We start from the raw sequence: 24,397 nt of genomic DNA, 5'->3' as shown, positions 1-24,397 counted from the left end.
GTTATGGACGTGGGTTTTAACATTCTGAGACAAATGCCATATACAATACCCATGTTCGGCCTCAGGGAACACTAGACGTACTGACTTGATCAAGCTTTTGTTTCTATCTGAAAGAAATACCAATCCCGGGACATCAGATATCACTGATTTCAACTGTTCCATAAACCATATCCAGCTTTCATCATTCTCACCATCTGCTACACCAAACGCAATTGGGTAGTGGTGATGATCAGGATCCTGAGCAGTCGCAACAAGGAGAACTCCACCATAAACATTCTTCAGGTGTGTTCCATCCACAATGAGGACTTTCCTCATCGCACTGAACCCTTCTATGCTAGCTCCCAGGGCAAAAAACAGATACTTAAATTTGTTGGCCTCATCCACTACCACACGAGTTCTTGTGCCAATATTTGTCTGCTCCAGCATGTGCATATAACAGTATAATAAAGTAAAACTCTCTTCTGGACTTCCTCGCACTTCATTAGCAGCTTCTCTTTTTCCTCTCCATGCTGAGGTGTATGAAACATGCACACCAACCTTTCGATGAACCAAATCGATCAGAACTTTGGGAACTGGTGTGTCAAATGTACCAGGATAATCTTGAGCCAAAACAGATGCAACGATTTGTGATGTGCCTTTCCTTCTATTAGGCAGTGTTCTTGTAGTAACAACAGAACATGTATGATGCTTGATGTAACTTCTAACCGTCCAAAGATCTGTATTCTTTAACTTTGCAACTCGCACAAACCACTTGCAACCGTCTTTGGCTCCTCGGCATTTAACGACAAATCTCTGAGTATCCGACTTAGTTATATCAAACTCAAAACATTTCTTATGTGAAGCCGTCTGAATATGGACTTTTGCTTCCTCCTTGGTTCTAAATTCTTGACCTAAAACCAAACCTGTACCATCATCCCGTGGCTGATAGACAACTGCTGGTCTTACTTCTGTATCTTCAAACACTTGCTCATCTCTTTCCGTGACATTCTCACCCATCTCAATCTCTCCGTGAAAAGTGAGCACACCACCAGTACCTTCATTACCAGTTGCATCATTCTCAGTACCATCTTCATCACCAACCTCTATATCAGGCAGTGTTCTTGTAACGACAGAACATGTATGCTGCTTGATGAAACTTCTAACCGTCCAAATATTTGACGTCTTTAACATTGCAACTCGCACAAACCAATTGCACCCATCTTTGGCTCCTCGACATTTAACCACAAATCTCTTAGTATCTGACTTAATTATATCAAATTCAAAAGATTTCTGATACGACGCTGCTTGAATAAGAACTTTTGCTGCCTCCTTGGTTATAAATTCTTGACCTATAACCAAATCCATACCATCATCCCGTCTCTGATTGACACCATCATGCATCTCAATGTCTTCGTGAAAAGTGAGCACACCACCATTACCATCTTCATCACCAGCCTCTATAGCCTCTCTATCAGATAGACCGACATAGACATCAGTTTCATCATTCTCAGTACCATCCTCATCACCAGCCTCTGTAGCCTCTCTATCAGATAGACCGACATAGCTATCAGTTTCATCATCCTCTTCTGAAAGTTGCACTTCTTCATTGATGAACTCCACATGTAGAACACTTCTACACTTCTCATGATTTACTTGCAGTAGATAACCAAAAACGTCTTCATCATTCCAGATGTATGATGGCTTGTACGAATACAATACCATTGGAAAGTAACTAATCTTCACTTGCACCTTAGATTCATCTACCCTTATCTTTCTGCAAATACGCTCAACCAAAGCATAGTAAGTGATATCCTCCATTGATTTCCTCAACACAATCGTGTGGATTTCATCTTCTCCTTCACCACCTCCCGAGATCCATTTTATTTCAGCCCCATCTTTCATATAATATCCCCCATAATCAAAACAAATGATTGTGCAATTCGAATTTTGCATTGTCCTGAAATAAAATAGAATATCATTAGAATTCTCATTATTAAGATGTTTAGAATTAATTATCACACCGTACAATCTTCTCTTACTAATACTAATTTAATTCAGTACTATACATAGTAATACTAGAAATCACAGTAAGAAATATCAATATAGTAATCCTAGTATTTCCAGTAAACCTTTTTTCTTTAGTAAAACTAGTTATACCAGTAATACCCAGAACTTATCCTTGTACTAACTAACTAGGTAATAACCCGCGCCTTGCGCGGAATGTGATTATTAGTTTCGTTATTTTTAATAAAAAACACTAAATCTGTTTTATCTGGATATTGGTTAGGTTTTACGTTTTTTTTTGTTTTTAATCTTCTAAAATATAACTATTATTTTAATTAATATTCATTTCAGTTTATTCGGTTAAAATGTTTGATTTTTTAGTTTTTTCGGTAAAAACCAAAAATTAATACTATTTATTTATTTTCATATTATGAATTTTAGATAGTCGTTATGTTGAACCAATAGTTTCATATTATAGTTTTTAAACGATAATAGTTTAAGAAATAGAAAAGAATATTATTAAGACAAATCATTTCACTACAATTTGGTCGGTAGTGAAAGAAGCATTAAGAAAAAATATTTCAACTTTCAAAAAAATTAGATACTTCAGTTGTGGTTAATACTTAGTTAGAAGGTGCTCACATCAAGGTGCACATGTATGTTTATGTAAAAAGTATATAAAATAGTTGAAAAATATATAAAGATATTGTTAATTAATATTAAATAACATTTTTGTACAAAATAATACATAAAGATAAAATTAAAATTAATTTAAAATAAAAAAGACCTTGACATTAGTCATTTAATAAAATTATATCTGTAAATCAGGGTGGACACATATCAAATATCTGAGTATTTGAAAGCATTCTTGTCGATTCGATCTTTAGCCACCTAGATATTCGGTGACTCAGATATCCGAAATGTTTTAGAATTTTAAAGAATATCCTATTTGATTCGTAAATAAAATAAAATTTTAAAAATAATTTTTATAATAACATTTCATTACAAAATAAAACATTATATAACCTTTTAAATTCTAGTACCTAATATAATAAATTTAATTCATAAAAATATTTTAAAACTGATATAAAGTATAATATATATAACATATATATATATATATAATTCTTTATATATGTATATATATGCATATAACATATTGAATTAGATATATGTTCCTAAAAATATTGGTATTTGTGATTTGCTTCTTTTTTTGATATTGTATTCTAGTATTTGATTTGTTTTGTAGAGTTTCAAATATCCAGATTTTTTGGTTCAAATCAAAACGGATAACGAATCGAATCAAAATTTATGAATATTTTGTTCAACTTTATCCGTAAATATAAAAATAATATATATAGAGTTTGACTTTTGATTCGTTATCTATTTTTATTCGAACCGAAAAATCCAGAGTTTTATTGGAACTATGTATGTGAGTTTTATATTAAAAAAAATATAAAGTACATAGTGTGAACACATTTATGATTATCGTGTGAATGCATTAGCATATTTATTATCAAATCATTGTGAGGTTGACACGTGTCTATTATAATGTGAATGCATTTATTACAATGCTTCTCTTTTAATATATAAGGGATTCGCTTTTAGGACCCTATTGTTAGTATTTTACATCAACCATGATGTATAATTCATCTTAAATGAAATTACACACAGAAAATCATCGAAACACACATAAAAATACCCAAAATCTATAAACACATTTTTCAAAATCTTTTTAAATCTCTCATAATTTTCATTGGATCTTCTTTTTTTTACACTAGCCGAGATATACACTTGTTTTAATAACATTTCAGCAAAAAAATTCATCCAAAACGGACGTTAAAAATACCCGATAGCCCTAAACACAGTTTTTGAAATCGTTTTTAATCTCTCAAATTTTCATCAAATCTTACTTTTTTAACGTTATCCATCATATACACGATTTTTAAATGTAATATCATAAAAAAAATCATCGAAAACGAACCTGAATTACCTATTTTTTGAGCTTCAAAAAACGCTAATGGAGGATGAGAGGAAGAAGCTTGTACGATGAAGAAGGAGACATGTGGGTCAGGAGAAATCTGATTGGTTAAGGATGTTTTATGGGCCATGTAGGTTGTTGAATTATGGTTGGTTTATTTAATTGGAGAATAAATGAAAGGCTAGTTTGGGGGAGTGCAAGGATAAAAGGATAGGAAGAATAGAGAGGGGGTACTAAGAATTCATTTAAGGGGGTATGGGGTATATGGAGTTAATAATAAACATTTTAACCCTCCCAACTAAATAAAATGGTAAAAAAGAAGGCCAAAACAAAACGTGAGGAGCAGCAAGAAGACAAGATTAAAAAAGACAACCTCACTTTTAAGTTTTATGATCGAATCTCTCTAATCCCGTCACCGTCGTTGAGAATTTTCTCGGCGACTGAGTCTTCTTCCTTAGAAAAAAAAAAGAAAAATCAAAACTTTTTTCTTTATAAAAGGGAAAAAGATCCAAACTTTATACTCAGACGCCAATTTTGTTTTGTTGGGAGAGACGAAGACTTGTAATCTGGATCTGAACCTCTTCTCCTCGCAGGTTCTCGCCTCTTCATTTCTATGCTAATCTAACCAAACCCTTTGTTGCAATTTTGTAACCCTCTGATGAAGAAGTTTTATGGAGGGTTTCTCTTTTTGTGTTTTTGTTTTGTTTTGTGTCTCTTGCAATAACCATCCCTCTCTCTCTCTTAGGTTCTATGCTTACAAGGGTTCTCTCTTCTCTTGCAGAGTTTCGAAGCTCTTTATAAGAGAGCCTGCTTGCGCCAAAGTTTGCAGCTTTTAGATGATCCTTAATTGATTCTCTTTAAACCATGGGAGAGTGGGTCATTGGAGCTTTCATCAATATTTTTGGAAGCGTTGCTATTAATTTCGGCACTAACCTTCTCAAATTAGGACATAACGAGGTCTTGCTTTTGCCTCTGCCCAATACCATTTCGTTAGAGTTCTCCTCCTGAAGCTTACTTTGTTGATTATGTGTGTTGTTATTAGAGAGAGAGGTTAGCTTTACAGGATAGTGGTGGAGGAAAGACGACGTTGAAGCCCATTATTCATTTTCAGACATGGAGAGTTGGTACTGCTTTAGTCTTTTAAAACCTTTTGAAGTTTATGTTATGAAGCTAGTTCTGACCCTCTTGGGAACTTACAGGGATCCTTGTCTTTCTTCTTGGGAATTGCCTCAATTTCATTTCCTTTGGTTATGCTGCTCAGGTAGAGAGAGAGAGAGAGTGGTTTTGATTTTGATGGTTGCATTATTTTGTTTTCTTACCTTGCCACACTCTCTCTCTTTGCAGTCTCTTCTAGCAGCTCTTGGTTCTATTCAGTTTGTATCCAACATAGCCTTTGCTTATGTTGTTCTTAACAAAATGGTCACCGTTAAGTACGTCAACATCTTCACTGTAATTTGCAACTTATTCCTCTTTCTTCTGATCTTATTTGGTCTGCCTTTGGTCACAGAGTACTTGTTGCTACGGCCTTTATAGTACTTGGAAACGTCTTCCTTGTAGCTTTTGGTAATCACCAGTCTCCAGGTAAACTTTTGCTTCAACATAAAAGTTTTTGGTCTATCAGTTGAGTGTGGGCTAATGCAAAGTCTTCTATGCTCAGTTTTTACACCTGAACAGTTGGCAGAGAAATACAGCAATGTTACATTCTTGGTATACTGTGGGATTTTGATTATAATCGTAGCTGTAAACCATTTCCTCTATAGGTTAGTCTTAGCCTTTGCACTACCTTTTCAAAAAAATTTCCCTCTTTGGTGATGATATCTTTAATCGGAATGTAATAGGAAAGGAGAAGTGTTGTTGATATCTGTACCTGGACAAGATATTAGCTCCTATTGGAAACTGTTGCTTCCTTTCTCATATGCTGTGGTCTCCGGCGCTATAGGATCATGTTCCGTTTTATTTGCCAAGTCACTGTGAGTTTTGGTTGAACAAACTGATAAGTTATGCACATATGGCTTCAAATGCTGATTTGAGTTTCATATTTCAGCTCAAACTTGCTGAGATTGGCCATGTCTAGTAGCTATCAATTGCACAGCTGGTTCACATACTCTATGCTTCTTTTATTTCTTAGTACAGCTGGATTCTGGGTAAAAGTCCTAAAGCCAATGGAATTTTTGTTGCCATTGAGACGATAAAGTCACTAAAGTAAAGATGTTTAACATGTGCTTTTGTTGCAGATGACAAGATTGAATGAAGGGTTGTTTCTTTATGATGCAATTCTCATAGTTCCAATGTTTCAGATTGCTTGGACTTTCTTCTCCATCTGTACAGGATTCATCTACTTTCAAGAGTTTCAGGTTCATCTTGCTAAGAAGGGATCTTAGATGATTAGTTTGGTCATCTTATATCATTAGGCTTATTATTTTCTTATTTTTTAAACAGGTTTTTGATGCATTAAGAACGACAATGTTCATATTAGGAATGATGTGCGTATTCATAGGCATATCGTTACTAGCACCTGATGATACAAGAGGCAACGAGACAAAAGACAACACATCATCTCTTGACTCAATAGTGTCCTCGGAAGAGGACAGGTTGATACCACAATCATTTGAAGATGGACATAGCAAAGACACAAGAGTAGCTGTACAAGGAATGTATATGAAAGCTGCTGATCTAATTGCCAAGACAAAGGTACCCACCACAAAGCAAAAATATCTCTTCAATGGTAACCTTTATCAACAACAAGCTTTAACCCTTCTTTATTGTGTGTTGCAGGCTGCTTGTTTAGCAGCATTGGGCTTTGGTGAAGACTCTATCAACGCATCTGCTATTCTTGTGATGCCGATGGTATCTTCCAAGATTACAGGGTTTAGAGGAAACGGGCTCGAGAGGGCTAAGATATTGTCCATGAGAGGAGGATCAGGATGGAGCAAACTAGCCATGCAAGAAGAAGGAACAAGAATGCTTGAAAAGACATCTCATCATCACCCTTCAAAGGCTTAAGTAGACAGTTTCTCAGGTACATTCTTCTCTTAGCAAACTCTGTTGTTAGGACCCCATTAAAAAAAACATTACACGACATGTATTTTTGCAAAAACCAAAATATATTATTACATTACATCTCTGTATATTAAATTTTTTGTTTGTTTGAGGTCTGTTAAAAAGAGTTTCATAAAGTACAAATGTAGTGGAAGCCTCTTTCCAGTGGTTTAACTAAAAATTCATTAACGATTCTACATTATGAAGTCCAGATTTCAAATTCTTGAAAAGTGATTTAATAAACAATTATGCAGATTAATGGAAGAAAGATTTAGAAACGATCTTCAACATGCTATAAGTAAACTCGGTAATGTTTAAAAAGATACAAATGTAACCAAGTTTGAATTGAGTTTTAACTTTATTACAAATCCACAACTCAGGGCTATAGTTTATACAGTCTTGACCGATATTTTGAGAATCAGAATGTAAAAAAGGAGAAAACATGAGACAAGTTTTGGTTTCAAAAGCTACAAATCACTTCCAGTTGTTGGCAACAATGTCAGCCAAATCAACAACTCTCTGTGAGTAACCCCATTCATTATCATACCAAGCAATCACCTTAACCATATCATCTCCCATAACCATAGTAAGTGATGAATCAATGGTCGAGGACACATCTGAGCATCTGAAATCAACAGACACAAGCGGCTCATCACAGACTTTGAGGATACCTTTAAGCTCTTTCTCTGCAGAGTTTCTGAAAGCAGCGTTAACTTCCTCAGCGAAAGTCTTCTTGGTGACCTGGACAACGAGATCAACCACTGAGACATTTGGTGTCGGTACACGGAGAGCTATTCCATTGTGTTTTCCTTTAAGGTTAGGGAGCACGAGAGCCACAGCTTTAGCTGCTCCTGTAGATGTGGGAACAATGTTTAGTGCAGCTGCTCTTGCTCTCCTTAGATCACGGTGGCTAGCATCTAGTAACCTCTGGTCTCCGGTGTATGAGTGAGTTGTTGTCATTGTACCCTTTATGATACCTGAAAATGTTAGCAAAACATGATCAGTTACTAGTATCATTGGTCTGAAAGGACTAAAGAGAAACCGCTGCATACCAAACTTTTGGTCTAGAACTTTGACAAAGGGAGCAAGACAGTTAGTAGTGCAAGAAGCATTGCTAATGATGGGTTCATCAGGATTGTAAGCATCAGCGTTGACACCAACAGCATAAGTTGGGATGTCCTTTGCCTGGAGCTGTAATGATAACCTTCTTGGCTCCAGCTTCAATGTGTTTCCCTGCACCTTCTCTATCCACAAACACTCATGTTCCTTCAATGACTATGTCTATTCCCAACTCCCTAACAAAACCATTCAAATGATTATCTGCCTTTCGGACAAAAACTGATCAACTTCAGACACAGAACAGTGTGTTTTGACTTACTTCCAGGGAAGAAGAGACGGGTTGCGGTTAGACACAATCTTGATGATCTTTCCATCAACAGAGAGAGCAGCGTCTCCAGAAGGCTTCACATCAGCGTCGAAGATTCCGAGAGTAGAGTCGTATTTAAGGAGATGAGAAGCCTGCTTGACACCGCCTGTGTCGTTGATGGCAATGACATCAAAGGGAGAGTCCTTGCGACCATGCCAGCATCTCAAGAAGTTCCTCCCAATCCGACCAAATCCATTGATGGCCACCTTTAGTTTAGCCTCGGTCACACCTTTCCTGTATCCACCACTGCTTCCCATATGGTAGAAACATGATCAGTTACAAATGGTGGATGAATGAGACAGCTCTTTGAAAAGTACTAGTTTGTGTGACAAGGCAGAACATGGAAGGTACAGAGAACTCACTGCAGAAGTCTGGAAAGTGACAGCTGAGACAAACTCATCGGAAGAAAGTTTCTTGTTGCCGAAGGGAAGAGAAGCAGAGGAGCTTCTCAATCCTGAGAACTCTGTGAAACCCTGAAGACCAAAACACACAAACACATTTACTTAAACTTGTTAAGAGCCTGTCAGAAGAAGAAGGAAGGTACCTGAAGAGATGGTTTAGGAACAGAGAAAGTAGCTGAAGCCATGGTGACCAGAAAGTAGCAGCAGATGCTAGAAAGATGTGTTTGTAACAAAGATGTGGTAATATAGTAAAAGGAAATGATGAGTTGGAGGCAAAGAAGATTATTCTGGATAACTTTCTTACTGATTTGTATGGTTGTGGTTATCAAATCACTCTCTTTGTAATCTTCTCAATGTTTCTATGATCACAAATACATCAATCCTTGACCTCATTTTTTTTTTTGGCTTTTCACTTTGGGATTATTTCTTCATAGTATATGTGTGGTCACGGTCAAATAAAGATAAGGCTGGTTCTCCAATTAGAGCAGAGGTCTGTATAAGTTTACTATAAACACACAAAACTATCATATGATTCTGAACCATACAAGAACATTACAACTATTGTCTGAAACAAAGAAACGTAAGGAAAGTAACATTGCATTGCATAACAAACCTAAAGCTAAAGCTAGTTATTCAAAAATTGGAAGGTTGCAGATCATGCAAAGATCATACTGTGAGAAGAAAATTAATGAGGATAAAGTCAAGATCAAAGTATCAACATTGCTAGAAAAACCATTCAACAACAGCAGCAAAGATTCAGTGCAAAGACTCACATTCTTTACGACAATGACTAATAGATATGTAGCAAACAAGGCTACAGACAGTCATTGAACATTGAAAGATGATTTTGAAATTTGTAGTGTTAAGTTTTCTCAAGACAGAACATTAACTTTTCACACATATTCTATTGAAACTTTACGAGACAAGCAACTTCTGGATACAAATGCGTACAAGAGAGTAGAGACCCAATCAGCAAAAGAGATGTAGAAGAAAACTTTTATTTGGAATTTATTAGATGAAACTTAGATATTACATAAACTCAGAATGTTGGTTTTGGCTATGTTTGATTTGAGAAACAGTGATCTCAGCTTGAGTTCTAGCCAAAAGCCTTTCAGTTTTCTGAATTTGAGTTTGGAGTAAAGAAATCATCCCTACACATCCATAAACAGGATCTTCAATTCTACATGTTGCTTCAAAGCATAAAGATTCCACTGCTTCAGCTCTTGTCTGAACAGGAAGTTGCTGTCAAAAAAAGATCAACCATCAATATTCATACTGTTATATATAAACCACTAATGCAATTGTCTTAGTTTCGGATTGAGAAAAGATACACACACAAAAAAAGATTTTACATACCTGAAGCATTTTGGAAACATTTCCAGCACCATAGATTCTGTGGACACATGCAAATTTTTCAGGATTGTTTGGAGGGAAAAAAGGTGAGAAAACGCAATCTTTTGGACATCTTCTTCTCAGATATCTGCAAGCAGCACATCTTTTAGGATTCATCACAGATTTCTAAAGAGAGAGGAAAGATTACAAAAAGATTGTGAAAATCTAAGAACAAGGATTGGACTTATTTCAAAAAGATTCAGCACATCTTTCACTTATTTGTATTCTCTTTTGTTTCCTTTTCTTTTCCAATGATCCAACGGCTACTTTCCAGTTTATGAAACTTTTGATGACATTTACATAAGGCAAGATTATGAATGTTGATTAATAATCATTATGGCTAGTTAGAATATATTACCGTTAGATGCAGCTTCTTGATCTTCCAAATCTCACAACTCCAATTATTTTTTCAGTAACATAACTACAATAGTAATACAAAACAAAGTGATTTATATAAGTCCAGACGTTAATTTTTTTTTAATCCACAATGAAGTATGATGTCGTCTCCTTACAATATGTATACATGTATAACTACAGGAAAACTGAGAGAAGAAACATTACCAAAACCATAATCTCTTTCACTATCTTTGTAACAAAAGTGCTTCTCCAACCAAACCCAACCACAGTGTCAAGATAGCCAAAAGATCCGGTTCTTCTCCATACCCACTGGTGGTCGCCAAACCAAGAGTTTTCCAAGAAAGTCTTCACTTGAGTTAACATGATTCGTAGTTGATTCATTCATACGCATGTTCTTATCTCCTTGTCACTGCATAGCTGTGCACATAAGTTATGACATGGCATAAAACAAATAGCAGGACTAGGGTGTCTCTTCTCTAGTTGCTGATGGAAGAGTCATGTTTTAAGAAGAGGGAATTAGATGTATGGGGACGGAATAGGAGAAGGTAGAGGGATGAGATATGGGCCATGGATGATGATGATGAAAATGGAGTTGCATAATGGAATTTGATTTCAGGAGTCGAGAGAGAGGGTCAGTGATGGTGGTAACCAGGGAAGGAACGTGAGGTGGAGGTGAGAGGATTGAGTTTTGGATGCTTTTTTTTTGTGTTAGCGCGTAAAGAGTTATAATGAATATGTAGGGTTGAACTTAACTGTAAGTAATGTTGCTTGCATCAGCTTGAATAATTTCTCCTGTTAATAATGCCTTTTGATCCACCTATCCAAATGTTGACAAGGATACATGATGCTTGCCAAAAGTACAGCTGGTGTAAGTTAGGAGCATGGCTGCTAAACGGCTTCATGAATGATCATCACTTTCAGCCACCATGTATGAATCTTAACCAAAGAGATTGTGTCATGAGGTCAGATCCGAGCACATGCATTTAAAATGATTGCAGGCAGACCTGGTGTCTTTCGAGACCAGGAAGAGAAACATGGATGAAATTGTTGGCGCAAGAGTTGATGAAGAGATTAGAGAGACATCATTAGTCTCTCCTCTGCCACTCCAAGTTATTTCTTATTTGTGTGGGTGGCTGGGTGTGTGAGTGCATCTGCATGTTCTATTTTTATCCATTGATCACATTTTCTCTGTTTTCTTTCTCACTTTATTTATGTTCAGTTTGTTGGTAAGTGTATATTCCATGCATTGCGTTATTCTCTGTTTTTTATAGTCCTGCAACTTTGATTAAAGGCGTGGATAAAGCAGTAAGAAACCGTATCTCCAGGTTACGTGGACGTTTGCAAGTATACTAAAGCCATGAAAACAGTAAGATAAACTCTGTTTTGTTCTCTGTTTCAGTTCTCATAAAAAACTCTCAAATTATGTAGCATACTCTGTAAAAAGGTTTTTTTCTTGAATGAATTGAACATTAATTCAAAAAAAGAATTTTGGTATTTGATAACTTGAAACGAGTTTGAAAATGTTCAGCTGGGAAAAAATGGCTTCTGTTTCCTGTTTAATGCTACTCTCTTATTTCTGAATCCTGAATTTTGCACAAAGACTTTTCATCACTGATGGCAGTGGCGAACCTAGTTGATGGTATACTTTTTCTTTTGCATTTTGAGCTCGTTATTCATTTTAATGTCTTGTTATGAAGTAAACTAGTCATGGTTTCTTGTTTGTCTCAGAAATAGAAACGTTCCTCTTCAGTCTTCACTCATGTTTTGCTTGATGTGAGTTACCCCCTAGATGAAGATGGTAGCAAGATATCTGTTAATTTTCTTATTAATTAATGAGTCTGTTTTGCTTCTCAAATTCATAACAATGTTCAAATTGAAATCATATAGAAGGATATATATGTATGTCTACTCCCAACAAACCAGGTTTGGAAGTGTTAGACTTAGATAATGGTACAAGTCCATATCTTTATTTTTTCTACATACAATATCAATGCCGCGACATTTCTGGTTTAATGTCTGAGGTTTTCTATTCTCTATGATCAGATGTTAGATATGTCAAAGCGAATTATTGTGCAGTTCTCTGATGAGACTTATACAAACCTCATTAATTTTCTTTGGATGAATACAAGAATAGAAACATATTTTAATATTATTTGACAATGAATAGAAAAAGGATACAACTTAAGAATTAATAATGTACAATTAGTCATCGCCGGTTCACGATTTTAAAATGCGAAGTGACACTTACATACTAACCACTTATTTTGGAATGAGCTGTTTATACAATAGCCCTATCTTGTTGATCCCTATACCAAGTCATTCTTCGTATTCTAATCTCAATTCTTTGTCCACTACGTGTACTTAGACATATAAAACGTTATCTGTTTAGTAGTATTCTAATCTCGAATCTTTGCCTTGTTCTTCTTTCTCCTAATATACATTTAATGAGAGAAAAACATGATATTAATCAAATTATAATGTAGGTTGGACCGGAAAAAACATGAAATATATTAATTTGACGAAAATCATAATTATATCTTTAAAGGTTATTTGAAATTTCATTGCAAGAATTAGATATCTCGGCTCGAAGCAACTAGCAAGTGCTGTAGCTTTAACTAAACATGAGTCCACGAGACAAGAGCACTACTATACCATTTCTCGTGTCTTGTAAAGGGATGGATTAACTTTTGAAAATTGTAAACCCTATCTAAAAAGAATCCAAATATACACTTGCACATGCACGGTGCACGTATAAGCGACGGCGACCTCTTGTTTTGTTGTTTAATGCTTAAGGAAGTATTTAAATTTTATAAAAATGATTAGATGCTCTCATTATTTATACACTTTACCTAATCTGTTTGTCTTCTGTCATTTGATTAATTCTGAAAGCGTTAGTTTGGTTAGCCTCATATCCCAAAAGCATATTCTGCTTTTCAATTTTGTGACGTAGTGCTCAGTATTATTTTTAGCGTTTTGCGGTCTAAATTAATCAGGTTTTTCTTTTTTAATCATTCAATGATCAATCATTTTTTTTTTTCATTTCTATGGAGACATAGTTATTCCAATTCATAAAATAAAACTCTGTAATGATTGCTATACGACAATATTATTTTTGGAGGTTTTTTATCTGTCATATAGAATTCTGACAATATATGTGTGTGTTTATTTGTTGGTAAGTTACTTTATGTAAGTTCCATTTTGGGATCCAAATGCTCTAGATAAGTTTCACAAATGGTAACGTGAATTTCACTACGTTTGTTAGCTCTTATGCGTACTTAAGGGGTAATTTGATATAAAGCTTTTACGAATTTCAGAATCTATATAAGAGTTCTTATTTGATTAAAATTGTTGGGAACTTTACGAGGTCAAAATCGCCACCGGCCATTGTGTCAGGCCGGCGATAATGGAGAAAAGAAAAAGTTTCACATCCCCCCCCCCCACCCATTATTGTAATTAGTTTGATTTGACAATAGTGATTAAGGATATTTTGGTGTGTATATAGGTCATATAATCCGAAATCACAGTATGTTATATTAATTTCGTCCCAGCAGTCATTCAAACTGGATACCTCTGAAACAATAGCCAAAATCTTTTCCAGTTAAACTAATGATCTCTGGTCATATATAATATTTTGAACAGAAATGTTTTGGTTTCTTAACGGTAGTTGCTGAAAATATATATTATTTGCTTTTATCACCAAGTGCCACATTTTTTTTCGTTTCTATTGTTACTGTTTGTATTTTTAGTTTAAAAAACGGAAAGCAAAATAAAAATTAACAATTATTTACGAATTAGTTTATCATTTGAAAAAAAAAACAAGATACAGAACCTATAAAAGGGTAACTCTTTTTTTTTCATTTTGAAGCATATAGAAAACAGTTTATAAAAAAAATGAGAGAAATTTAGAGTTATAACAGTATAGGTGTGACTGTATATCACAACTAAGGTGAAAATAAAAAGAGAATAAAAACATCATCTACTCTACATTTTTCTAATCAAATGGAAAAAATATTTAGTTGATTTTACTTCACTTTTCTGTTTGTCTTTCATGCTTGTAAAATAATTTTTTACTCTTTTATTTAAAAGTAAATTTAGAATAAAAGAATGAAAACAAAATACAATATTTTATACTTTTCATTTTGTTGTTATTTACTCTAATTTATTTCTTTTTTTTTCTGGTTATAAGATTAAAGTAGAATAAATAAAAGTCAAAATGAAAAAGGTTTTCTTTTAACACCATGAAAAGGTTAAAAAGAAAAAAAAATAGAGTAAATGCATTTCTCTTATAAAATCTAGAGTAAAATTGTTAGTGTGCTTTTCTCCTTTGATATAGTAATTAACTGAAATGGTGAAAGTGTTAGTTTATCTAATTGATAAATTTTGGCTAAATCTAGAATAAAGTTAAATTCAAAGTAAATATTTATTCTATTTATGATATACAATAAAAACTTCTATGTTATTTTTACTTGGTTACTCTGAGAGGTTACCAATCATACTCTACAAGAATAAGAGAAGTAAAAAAAAAACTATTAGAAACAATTCAAAAAAGGAAGATGAAAACAATTAATCAGAATATGCAGAAGATATGAATATGGGCACAATATGAAAAAGAAAAACATGGGAAAATTAAGGAAGGTAAGGTCTAAAGAGTGGGAGGGGTAAAGGACAGGCTGGCAGTTGTGATTGGTCAGTGACATAGCCAGCTGTATCCCATTCACTAACCAATCATCGCTATAAACCGACCGACACGTGATCAAAGCGGGATCCACCATGTGACTTCTCCTTCATTAATTGTCCCTAATCGTCGCGGTTTGATAGCTAGCCGGTTTTTATGTCCGGTTCGACCGTATCACAATTTTGCAACCGATCAATCCAACTAGGCGATTAATGGAACCCCTAATCCATTTCAATTCCTCTTTATTTTTTCCTGCTTATTAAATGACCTTTTATTAGCCAGTCACCATTTCCACAAGTTCTTACTTTCATTTCAATATAAACATTAAGATATATCGTTGAATATCGAAAACACCTTATTATTCTAAAATTAGCACACACAAAACTACCAAAATAACATTAATTAAAAATTAAAAAAGACTTATTATTTATATTTAAATTTGAGTTTAGTGATTAGAATTTAAGTTTACTATTTACTATTTAGAAGGTGGAGTTGAAGTAATAATTTAGGTTTTAAAATGATTTAGTCATTTTATCATTTAATTAGTTTTAATTTAGTCATTTTCTCTTTATGTGCTAGTTTTGTCATAATATGGTTTTTTGATATCTAAATCATTTGGCTTAATAACTTTTTCGAGCATGTGATCTTTTTATTACAGCAGAAAATATAAATAGCACAAGACATCGTCTCTTATTAATCTTAAAAAATAGTGTAAATGGTAATGTATATTATGCAAGAGAAATATTCGACTATTGTAGAAAGACAACTCAAATGGTAAGATATGTAAAGACAATGCAACATGTATAAGTATGTTAGGTTTTCTCAATAACAATTACATTCAAATTTCCTTATAAGTTCTCGTATTTCTATTAAACTATTTTGGCTCCCATATTTCATAATAACAAAACTATTATTTGTATGACAGAGAAGAAATGGTTTTATCTACACTTTTGACATAAGACACACATACTTGGCTATATATATACACCTAAGCACACAAAAGAAAACCAGACCAATCACTACTCTCAATACGTTTTAACCTCGAACCAATTAATTCTCTCCGATCATGCCGACCAGAAACATCGCCATCGGCGGAGTCCAAGAAGAAGTGACTCACCCCAGCGCACTTAGGGCGGCCCTCGCTGAGTTTATCTCGACTTTGATCTTCGTCTTCGCCGGCTCAGGCTCAGGAATCGCTTTCAACAAGCTCACTGACAATGGAGCCACCACTCCTTCAGGCCTTGTCGCCGCTGCCTTAGCTCATGCTTTCGGTCTCTTCGTCGCTGTTTCTGTCGGTGCCAACATCTCCGGTGGACACGTTAACCCTGCCGTTACCTTCGGTGCCTTCCTCGGTGGAAACATCACTCTCCTCCGTGGTCTCCTCTACTGGATTGCTCAGCTTCTTGGCTCAGTCGTCGCTTGCTTCCTCCTTCAGTTCGCCACCGGTGGCTTGGTAACGTCTTTTACTTATTATTACTATACTAAATCGGTTTAATGTTTTGGTTTCAGAAATTAGCCATTAAACTATTGAATGGATCTAAAACAATATGTTCGGTGTATGTAGCTAATTTTAGTTTATGGTTAGAAACCTAAAACAATATGCTCGGTTTATCTAGCTAATTTGAGGTTTTCAGTTTTAATATTATCTTGAATTTAAATCACATAGTACGAATTAATTAATTGTTCATGCTTAATTTCTAGTGAAATGTATTTTAACTCACATGAGAAAATTATGTTTTCGTGGATTTAATATTGATTTACATAGAAAAACAAAACAGTCAAACTAACTTTTTTTTTGTGCAACAAACAATCAAACTAACTAAAACTTCATTTGGACCAGTTTTTTTTTGTTCGGTTTGTTATGTTATCCATAATGAATATTCCAACTAAAACCACGCTTTTGACCTAACTTTTCCGTCAAGCAACTAAACCTACCTTTTTTAAAACATTAAATTTTCAGGCAGTTCCAGCGTTCGGTCTCTCGGCAGGAGTTGGAACCTTAAACGGTCTCGTCTTCGAGATCGTGATGACCTTCGGGCTTGTCTACACCGTCTACGCCACAGCCATCGACCCCAAAAACGGTAGCCTCGGAACTATCGCACCCATCGCCATTGGTTTCATCGTCGGAGCTAACATCCTCGCTGGTGGAGCTTTCAGCGGAGCCTCCATGAACCCAGCCGTCGCTTTCGGACCAGCCGTCGTGAGCTGGTCATGGAGTAACCACTGGATTTACTGGGTTGGTCCTCTTGTCGGTGGTGGACTCGCCGGAATCATCTACGACTTTGTTTACATCATCGAAAACGGTCACGAGCAATTGCCCACCACTGATTACTGAAGACGCTGAAAATTACTGTTGTAATATGATTTGTTTTTATTTCGCATCGTAATTGAATTTCTATGTGGCCGTTGGATCTTCTTTTTAGATGAATCCTTGTCCGTTGATGTATGTTTGTATTTGGGTTTGTTGTTGGAGTTGTAATTTTCCTTGAAGGCTTTTTAGACGAATGTGAATTATGCATGCTTCTACGTTATATTTTCTTCTTGATTTCTTGTTTTTTTTTAAACTTATCCTTATTAGCTATTCTTAGAAAACAGTCAATATATTATTGACTAGCCAATCCAGTTACAAACATGGGAAATAATGAGCAAAATGTCATTGTAACAACGAAGAATCAACGAGATATAACATAAACTTTATTGTCGTCGTAAAGCTTTAGCTAATTTAAAAAAAAAAAATATATATATATATATATATATATATATATATAGAAATGTTTGAATTACATATTTTAATGTAATTCATTTCGGAAAACACACACAGATAACTCCACAAAATACAAGTCATGATATGTTGGATTGCTCCATGTCATCCAATCACGATTTATTATTTTCTTCTTCCAACATTTCGGCGGGAATATGTATGGACACTTTCGTCATTTTGATTTCATTTGTTTGCTTTCGAAACGTGAATAGAAGATAGATGGAAGGGGGCAGATTCGCTAAATCCTTGTGGGGTAAATTGGATAGGGAAGTTCGTGAAACAAGTGGACACGATCCATCTACTTCTAAGACCTATCCACACCATGTGTTTACATAGCTGTGTTAAAAATAAATATCTAACGAAAACTGTGTCAAATACAGATTACAGTAGTTCACTATGCGAGAGCCAAAAGATCTGATCTTGCCTGAAATCGTTTGACTTTAATTATTGCAGAATAAGCATCTCCTAGCTGAAATGGATTAAAAAAAACATAAACTGCTCTCATACTTATGAGGTAATGGTATATATTGGGCAAAATAAAAGATCCCAAAGGCACAAAGTGCGGTGTAGAGACCGGTTTAGTCGGCCAAAAGTTATACGAATTGATTACAGAGATCTGTTTCTTTTTTCTTGTGATATGAATCGTACAAGTTTGCAAAGATAGGCTATAACTAACACGATCATCTAGGGTCTAGGCATACCAAACCACGATCAAATAATTGAAGACAATATTATTTACACACATGCAGAGATATGCATTCGTATGTACAAGATGCAAATTGCCATGTGCTACATTGGACCATTCGTACACCGCACCATTACTTAGATACTTAATTTCTCATACCTTCCCTTTCTGTTCTTTCCATATAAATCTAATCTAACTTATATGCCTTGGCATTGATGGCAGTTTACAAGAAAAACCAGAAGTAAAATGACTTGTAAATTAATCTTGAAATCAGGTAGTAACCCGCACTTTGTGCGGGATTAGATATCTAAAAATATGTTGATTGTATATATTATGATTATGTATAACATAGGTGTAGCTCAATAATATATATATGTCTATCAATTTTCATCGCCCCCTCCTCCCAATAACATTCTTCCAATATCTCAATGAACAAACCAAGTCTCAATTCATATTATTCTCATATCCGATTTTAGACAAATTCAAAATGATTAAAAGCCAAAATCAGGGAAGGATTTACAGAGGGATTAGAAGGGTCAGAGGGACGATGTTGACTGAAATTGTGAGGATCGAAGGACGGAAAATCTCCCAGAATCGACCCCATTTGAAATTGAGCTCTGCAATCTTCCTTCTCGATCGGAAGGGAAGTAGAGATAATAGAAATACTTATATGGGCTTTCGGTTGGGCTCACTCTAGAACACTCATGTGATATATACGGTATTTTCCGTTAACTTCTGACATCATTGACACCATCGAAAGTGGTTTAGACTGCACAGTTGCCAAAGATATATTTTCCTTTGGTAACCTAATGAAATTATGAAAATCAGTACTGATATAAAATTTTCAAAAAAAATAAACTCGATTATTTACCAAACAATGTTTACAAACTTACAATTTGGCAAAAGCTTCTACCTCTTGAATAGACGGATTAAGGGACACGGCAGACACATTGTATGCATTGCATACGCTTCGCTCATCTTTTAAGAAGAACATGTTTTCCATGTATAAGAATATCATATTTATAAGGGTTTTTAGTAATTAAACCCTTCAACTAAAGATGAATCGTAAAAAAAACCCTCAACTAAAAATCTTGTGAAATAAACCCTCAACTTTAGTTCCGTTAACATATGTTACCCTCCGTCTAAAAAACCGTGACGGAGGGTGACATATGTTAACGGTTTATAAGTTGAGGGTTTATTTCATTGGATTTTTAGTTGAGGGTTTTTTTTACGATTCATCTTTAGTTGAGGGGTTTTATCACTAAAAGTCATTAAATGTTATTAAATTATTTATTATTATTTATACATTGTTTTAGGATTGATAAACCTTTAAAACTAATTTATAAATTTTAATATATTATAAAATTAATTTATACATCTTAAGTTAATAATTTTCAGCACTACTTACAACTTATTATAACTTTGAAATATTAAATTATTTGATATTTGGCAAAAGTGATATAAAAAAATTTGTGTGTTTATATCGTCATTATCAAATATGAAATAATTTATAGTTTCTAAGTTATATTAAGTCTTAAGTAGTGTCGAAATAATTTATCCATAAAGTCAATCTTTCTATTTAGAGTATGACGCATTTTTTTCTATTTTCATGATTTATGTCATCCGGCTCATACTTCCCCCCCCCCCCCCTTCTTCCAAAATAATACATGATTATTTTTATTCTCATTGATTTCGGAATAACTACGTTATATTTTTATTTTCTTGATCAATAATATATTTGAAACATAAAGTAATACAATAAATCAAGAACAATATAGGAAAATAGGAAAGTATGAGCCGGATGACGAAAATCATGAAAAGAAGAAAAAATATGTCCTACTCCAAATAGAAAGATTGACTTCATGGATGAATTATCCTCAACACTAATTAAGACTTAATATAACTTAGAAACATTCAATTATTTGATATTTGACAATGACGATATAAACACACAACTTTTTTATATCACTATTGCCAAATATTAAATAATTTAATATTTTGAAGTTATAATAAGTTGTAAGTCGTGTTGAAAATTATTAATTTAAGATGTATAAATTAATTTTATAATAGATTAATGTATTAAAAATATAAATTAGTTTTAAAGGCTTACACATCAATCTAAAACAATGTATAAGTGATAATAAATAACTTAAAAACCCGTTAATGACTTTTAGTGATAAAACCACTCAACTATTTTTGAATCGTAAAAAAAACCCTCGACTAAGTTTTCAACATTATAAACCCTCAACTTATAAATCGTTAACATATGTCACCCTCCGGCACGGTTTTTTAGACGGAGGGTAACATATGTTAACAGAATTAAAGTTGAGGATTTATTTTACAGGATCTTTAGTTGAGGGTTTTTTTTACGATTCATCTTTAGTTGAGGGGTTTAATTACTAAAAACCCTATTTATAAAGATCATTAAAAATAAGAAACCTAATGAAAATAAAGAAGTTTACCTAGGGCTGTTCAATATGGTAAAACCGAACCATACCAAACCGAACCGAACCGAAATAGACAATATGGTTTGGTTTTGGTATATACCATATAAACCGAATGGATATAATTTTATAAAAACCGTAGGATTTGGATATGGTTTGGTATATAACCGATTAAACCGAATAAACCGAACAAAACCGATTAAAAGTAGAAACACGTAAATATGTATCTATTTTATAACAATACATAAAAATCTATTTGTTACATAAGTTAAATTTGTGTTAATAACTATTACTATAATTTTATAGTAATAAAGAGCCTTAATTTGTAAAACACTTGAACTATAATTAAATAACAATACATCGCAATTCAGACATCTTATTTTCTAAGTCTTCTTTTGATCTTTTTGCTTTATTTTAGTCTTCACTAAATTAATATGAAGATTATAAATTTGATGGACAATAATTAATGGAAAATTTTTACAACTTTTTTCTTATCTGTAAACAAACAGAGTTTCGTGTTCAATTGAAAAAGCATGACTTTAATCAACAATAAATAGGGAAGAGTGAAAAAACTTTTCTTTCATATTTCTGTTTTGTTTCATATTTTTATTTTCAAAATTTCAAGCTTTGATTTTAGTTATAGATTTGATTATTTTATTTGATGGTAGAAGCATTTTTACTTTTTTGTTCATTTATTTGAACATGTAATATATTTTTAATAAATGACTATGTTGACAATATGACTCTAAAATTCATATAATATGATCTCAAACTAAATAATTATGTTTTTTGGTATAAAACCGAATAAACCGAAAACCGACGGTATATAAACCGAACCGAACCGAAGTAAATATGGATTTAGAATGGTAGTTATATTTTATTAACCGAAATACCGAAAACCGAAAAAACCGAACCGAAACCGAACCGATATCCGGATTGAACACCCCTAAGTTTACCTTTCCATACTTTTATTTTCCCAAACTTCATAACACAAATGAGAGTTCGATCAGAAAGAATAGTGGTCAAAACTTCATGTACTATAAAATATACGTAGGATTGAGTGTTTAGGAAACACTATATACACTTGTTTGAGCAACAAAATATTCAACTTCGTAAGAATAAGGACATGAGTAGTGGTCAAGTTATTGTTTAACTTTTATTTAAAAAGCAATAGGGAATGTCATTATTTCCGTGAAAAAAAGAGACATGCAAAAAGCGACATTAGAATTTTTTTCTGAGTAATATTAAGGAAAGTAATTGTTTTACTTGTATTTCTTTTTTTATTGGTTGAGCCACAAAATATTCAAATGCATAAGATTAAGGAAATGAGTAGTGTTCAAGTAATTGTTTTACTTGATTATTCATCCCACGTAGCTGATTTTTCAATTTTGTTATAATTGATTATTCATCATCCTCTGTTGTTGTTTCTCATTTCTTTTTTTTGTAATTTTTTTGAGAACTAAAAACAAAAACTAAAACCTATTACTATTATTATTTTTAAGAAATGTTTTTCAAAACTATCATGTTGATCCAATAAAAATGAGCTAAATTATAAAACTATGATATATTTCAATCGATTAGACCCAAAAAAAAACTTTTACACCAAAAAAAATAAACATTCCAGTCGACATAAATCGAAAGAATATTATAACGTGTGAATCCAGGTGGGATGCCAGATGGGAGCGAAGTCCATTGCTTGTCTACTGCTATTTGTTAACTTTGACCACGGTCTATCAGAAAATGGACCACTTCCCTTGGTAATATGAGCATGCAAAAAGCAAAACTTCTCCAATTTGGTACTAAACTGACATCTTTGTTGAACAACAGCAACAAAACAGAACGTGTCCAACATGAGGCTCCTGTTTTTTCACATCTTTCTCAAACAATCCTATTAAAGCTATCCTCCTCCACCTTCCTGCACTTTCACAAACACTATTTCAAAGAGAGTCATGAGAGTAAAAACTAAGAGAAATAAAAAAAACAGAGCACCAACAAAGACAGACCATTAACGATGGAATCAGAAAAATCTGTGAACAATTACAACACCAACGACATCGGTGATGCCTCTGATTACGAAACATCCAACTCATTATGTCAACTGTTTTTTTACTTTGCTTGTTTTGCAAGTATTTTGCAAGTCTTGTCTTAGACTATGTATATCTTATGCACTTTTGTGCAACAAAACAGAGTTGTGATAACCTGAAACGTGGTAACCAAAACAACGAACGTCTTGAACACATCCCCAGCAGAGATTTGTGCGAGTAGATGCTGGTCCTCAACCGTGAACCTCGATTTCTTGTCTTAGAAGCTCGTGAGTATATCTTGTTTTAGCCTAGCAGGAACTTCGATTGATTGTCTCAGAAAAACAAAAGCTCGTGAGTACCGGAAACTCTATCACGATCATCATGATCTTCTCTGAGCCTGTCTATATATTTTCTCACGTACTCTTCGACTGCGAACACATCTCGTCTCTATAACACGTTAAGATGATGAAGGTGAAGGTGGTTCTAGTAATCAATCTCTTAACGTAATTTATATGATAAAACTCCATCAAGTCTCACGTAGTCTTCAAACACCAACACATCACGTACGCTTGGAGAACCAACATAAGGTGGAGAAGAGAACTTTGGGTGTTACGTGAATATAATGTTTGTGAAGGGACACGATAATTAAGGAATGTAATATTTGCATTTAAGACATACGTTTTTTAACAAACGTTCTCCAAGTGACACGTGTGCAATTTTGTAAATAAAAGCCTCTCATGAAGCCACATCAGATTAGACTTTTAAGGAAATTTTTTTAAGTGCTTCTCCTTTAATATATAGGGGATCAGTGTTTTTTTGTTCTATATTTTCAACTAAAACTTTTCACGAAAATTTTAAATTAATGTTGAATCAGTGTTGAATCAGTGTGTTTGATCAAAAAAAAAATGTTGAATCAGTGTCTCTTATATTATCTCTTTTTTATAAAGAGTTTTTTATATTTTTTTCTTATTACCACGAAAATATTATTTTAGAATTTCAGTGCAACTTATTTACTTTCAACTTAATATTAGTTACAAATTCCATTGATCTAATAAATAATTTTATTTATCTTAAATAATATTAATTAAATAAGTGCAATTGATACAAATATATATATATGCATTTTAATCATTTTTTATCTATGTGAAAATGGTCAAAATGACACTTTTGTAAGAGGGAGAGAGTATAGTAACAAACTTAAAACTTACACATCAGTTAATTAACATCCA

The 24,397-nt window shown here is 33.7% G+C and overlaps 3 protein-coding genes, 1 long non-coding RNA gene and 1 pseudogene across 4 annotated transcripts; 2 read left to right on the top strand and 3 right to left on the bottom strand.

The window, feature by feature from the left end:
• Positions 1 to 4,341: 4,341 nt before the first annotated feature.
• Positions 4,342 to 7,119, top strand: LOC106402319 (probable magnesium transporter NIPA8). Its single transcript, XM_013843027.3, has 12 exons — positions 4,342 to 4,557; positions 4,746 to 4,921; positions 5,007 to 5,088; positions 5,164 to 5,225; positions 5,309 to 5,394; positions 5,472 to 5,545; positions 5,622 to 5,724; positions 5,803 to 5,934; positions 6,009 to 6,108; positions 6,199 to 6,318; positions 6,404 to 6,655; positions 6,740 to 7,119. Exons 2-12 carry the CDS (start codon positions 4,829 to 4,831, stop codon positions 6,965 to 6,967), a joined length of 1,332 nt encoding a protein of 443 aa, XP_013698481.2. The 5' UTR covers positions 4,342 to 4,557; positions 4,746 to 4,828; the 3' UTR covers positions 6,968 to 7,119.
• Positions 7,120 to 7,326: 207 nt separating this feature from the next.
• On the bottom strand, positions 7,327 to 9,212 carry LOC125606670 (annotated as a pseudogene).
• Positions 7,447 to 10,551, bottom strand: LOC106424822 (LOB domain-containing protein 24). The gene is made up of 6 exons (XM_022705043.2): positions 10,187 to 10,551; positions 8,974 to 10,072; positions 8,792 to 8,902; positions 8,382 to 8,675; positions 8,056 to 8,298; positions 7,447 to 7,980 (listed from the first exon to the last, which is right to left on the bottom strand). Exons 1-2 carry the CDS (start codon positions 10,337 to 10,339, stop codon positions 9,860 to 9,862), a joined length of 366 nt encoding a protein of 121 aa, XP_022560764.1. The 5' UTR covers positions 10,340 to 10,551; the 3' UTR covers positions 7,447 to 7,980; positions 8,056 to 8,298; positions 8,382 to 8,675; positions 8,792 to 8,902; positions 8,974 to 9,859.
• Positions 10,552 to 15,967: 5,416 nt separating this feature from the next.
• Positions 15,968 to 17,785, top strand: LOC125606668 (aquaporin TIP1-2). Its single transcript, XM_048775590.1, has 2 exons — positions 15,968 to 16,707; positions 17,215 to 17,785. The coding sequence occupies exons 1-2, from the start codon at positions 16,321 to 16,323 to the stop codon at positions 17,587 to 17,589; spliced, it is 762 nt and encodes a 253-aa protein (XP_048631547.1). The 5' UTR covers positions 15,968 to 16,320; the 3' UTR covers positions 17,590 to 17,785.
• A 448-nt stretch (positions 17,786 to 18,233) lies between these two features.
• Positions 18,234 to 19,720, bottom strand: LOC125606669. The gene is made up of 2 exons (XR_007337953.1): positions 19,594 to 19,720; positions 18,234 to 19,506 (listed from the first exon to the last, which is right to left on the bottom strand). It is a non-coding gene; the product is annotated as an uncharacterized LOC125606669 (long non-coding RNA).
• Positions 19,721 to 24,397: the final 4,677 nt, after the last annotated feature.

The sequence above is a fragment of the Brassica napus genome, unplaced genomic scaffold, assembly GCF_020379485.1.
Source record: "Brassica napus cultivar Da-Ae unplaced genomic scaffold, Da-Ae ScsIHWf_923;HRSCAF=1314, whole genome shotgun sequence".
NCBI lineage: Eukaryota > Viridiplantae > Streptophyta > Magnoliopsida > Brassicales > Brassicaceae > Brassica > Brassica napus.
This window is presented reverse-complemented; position numbering and strand designations above follow the sequence as displayed.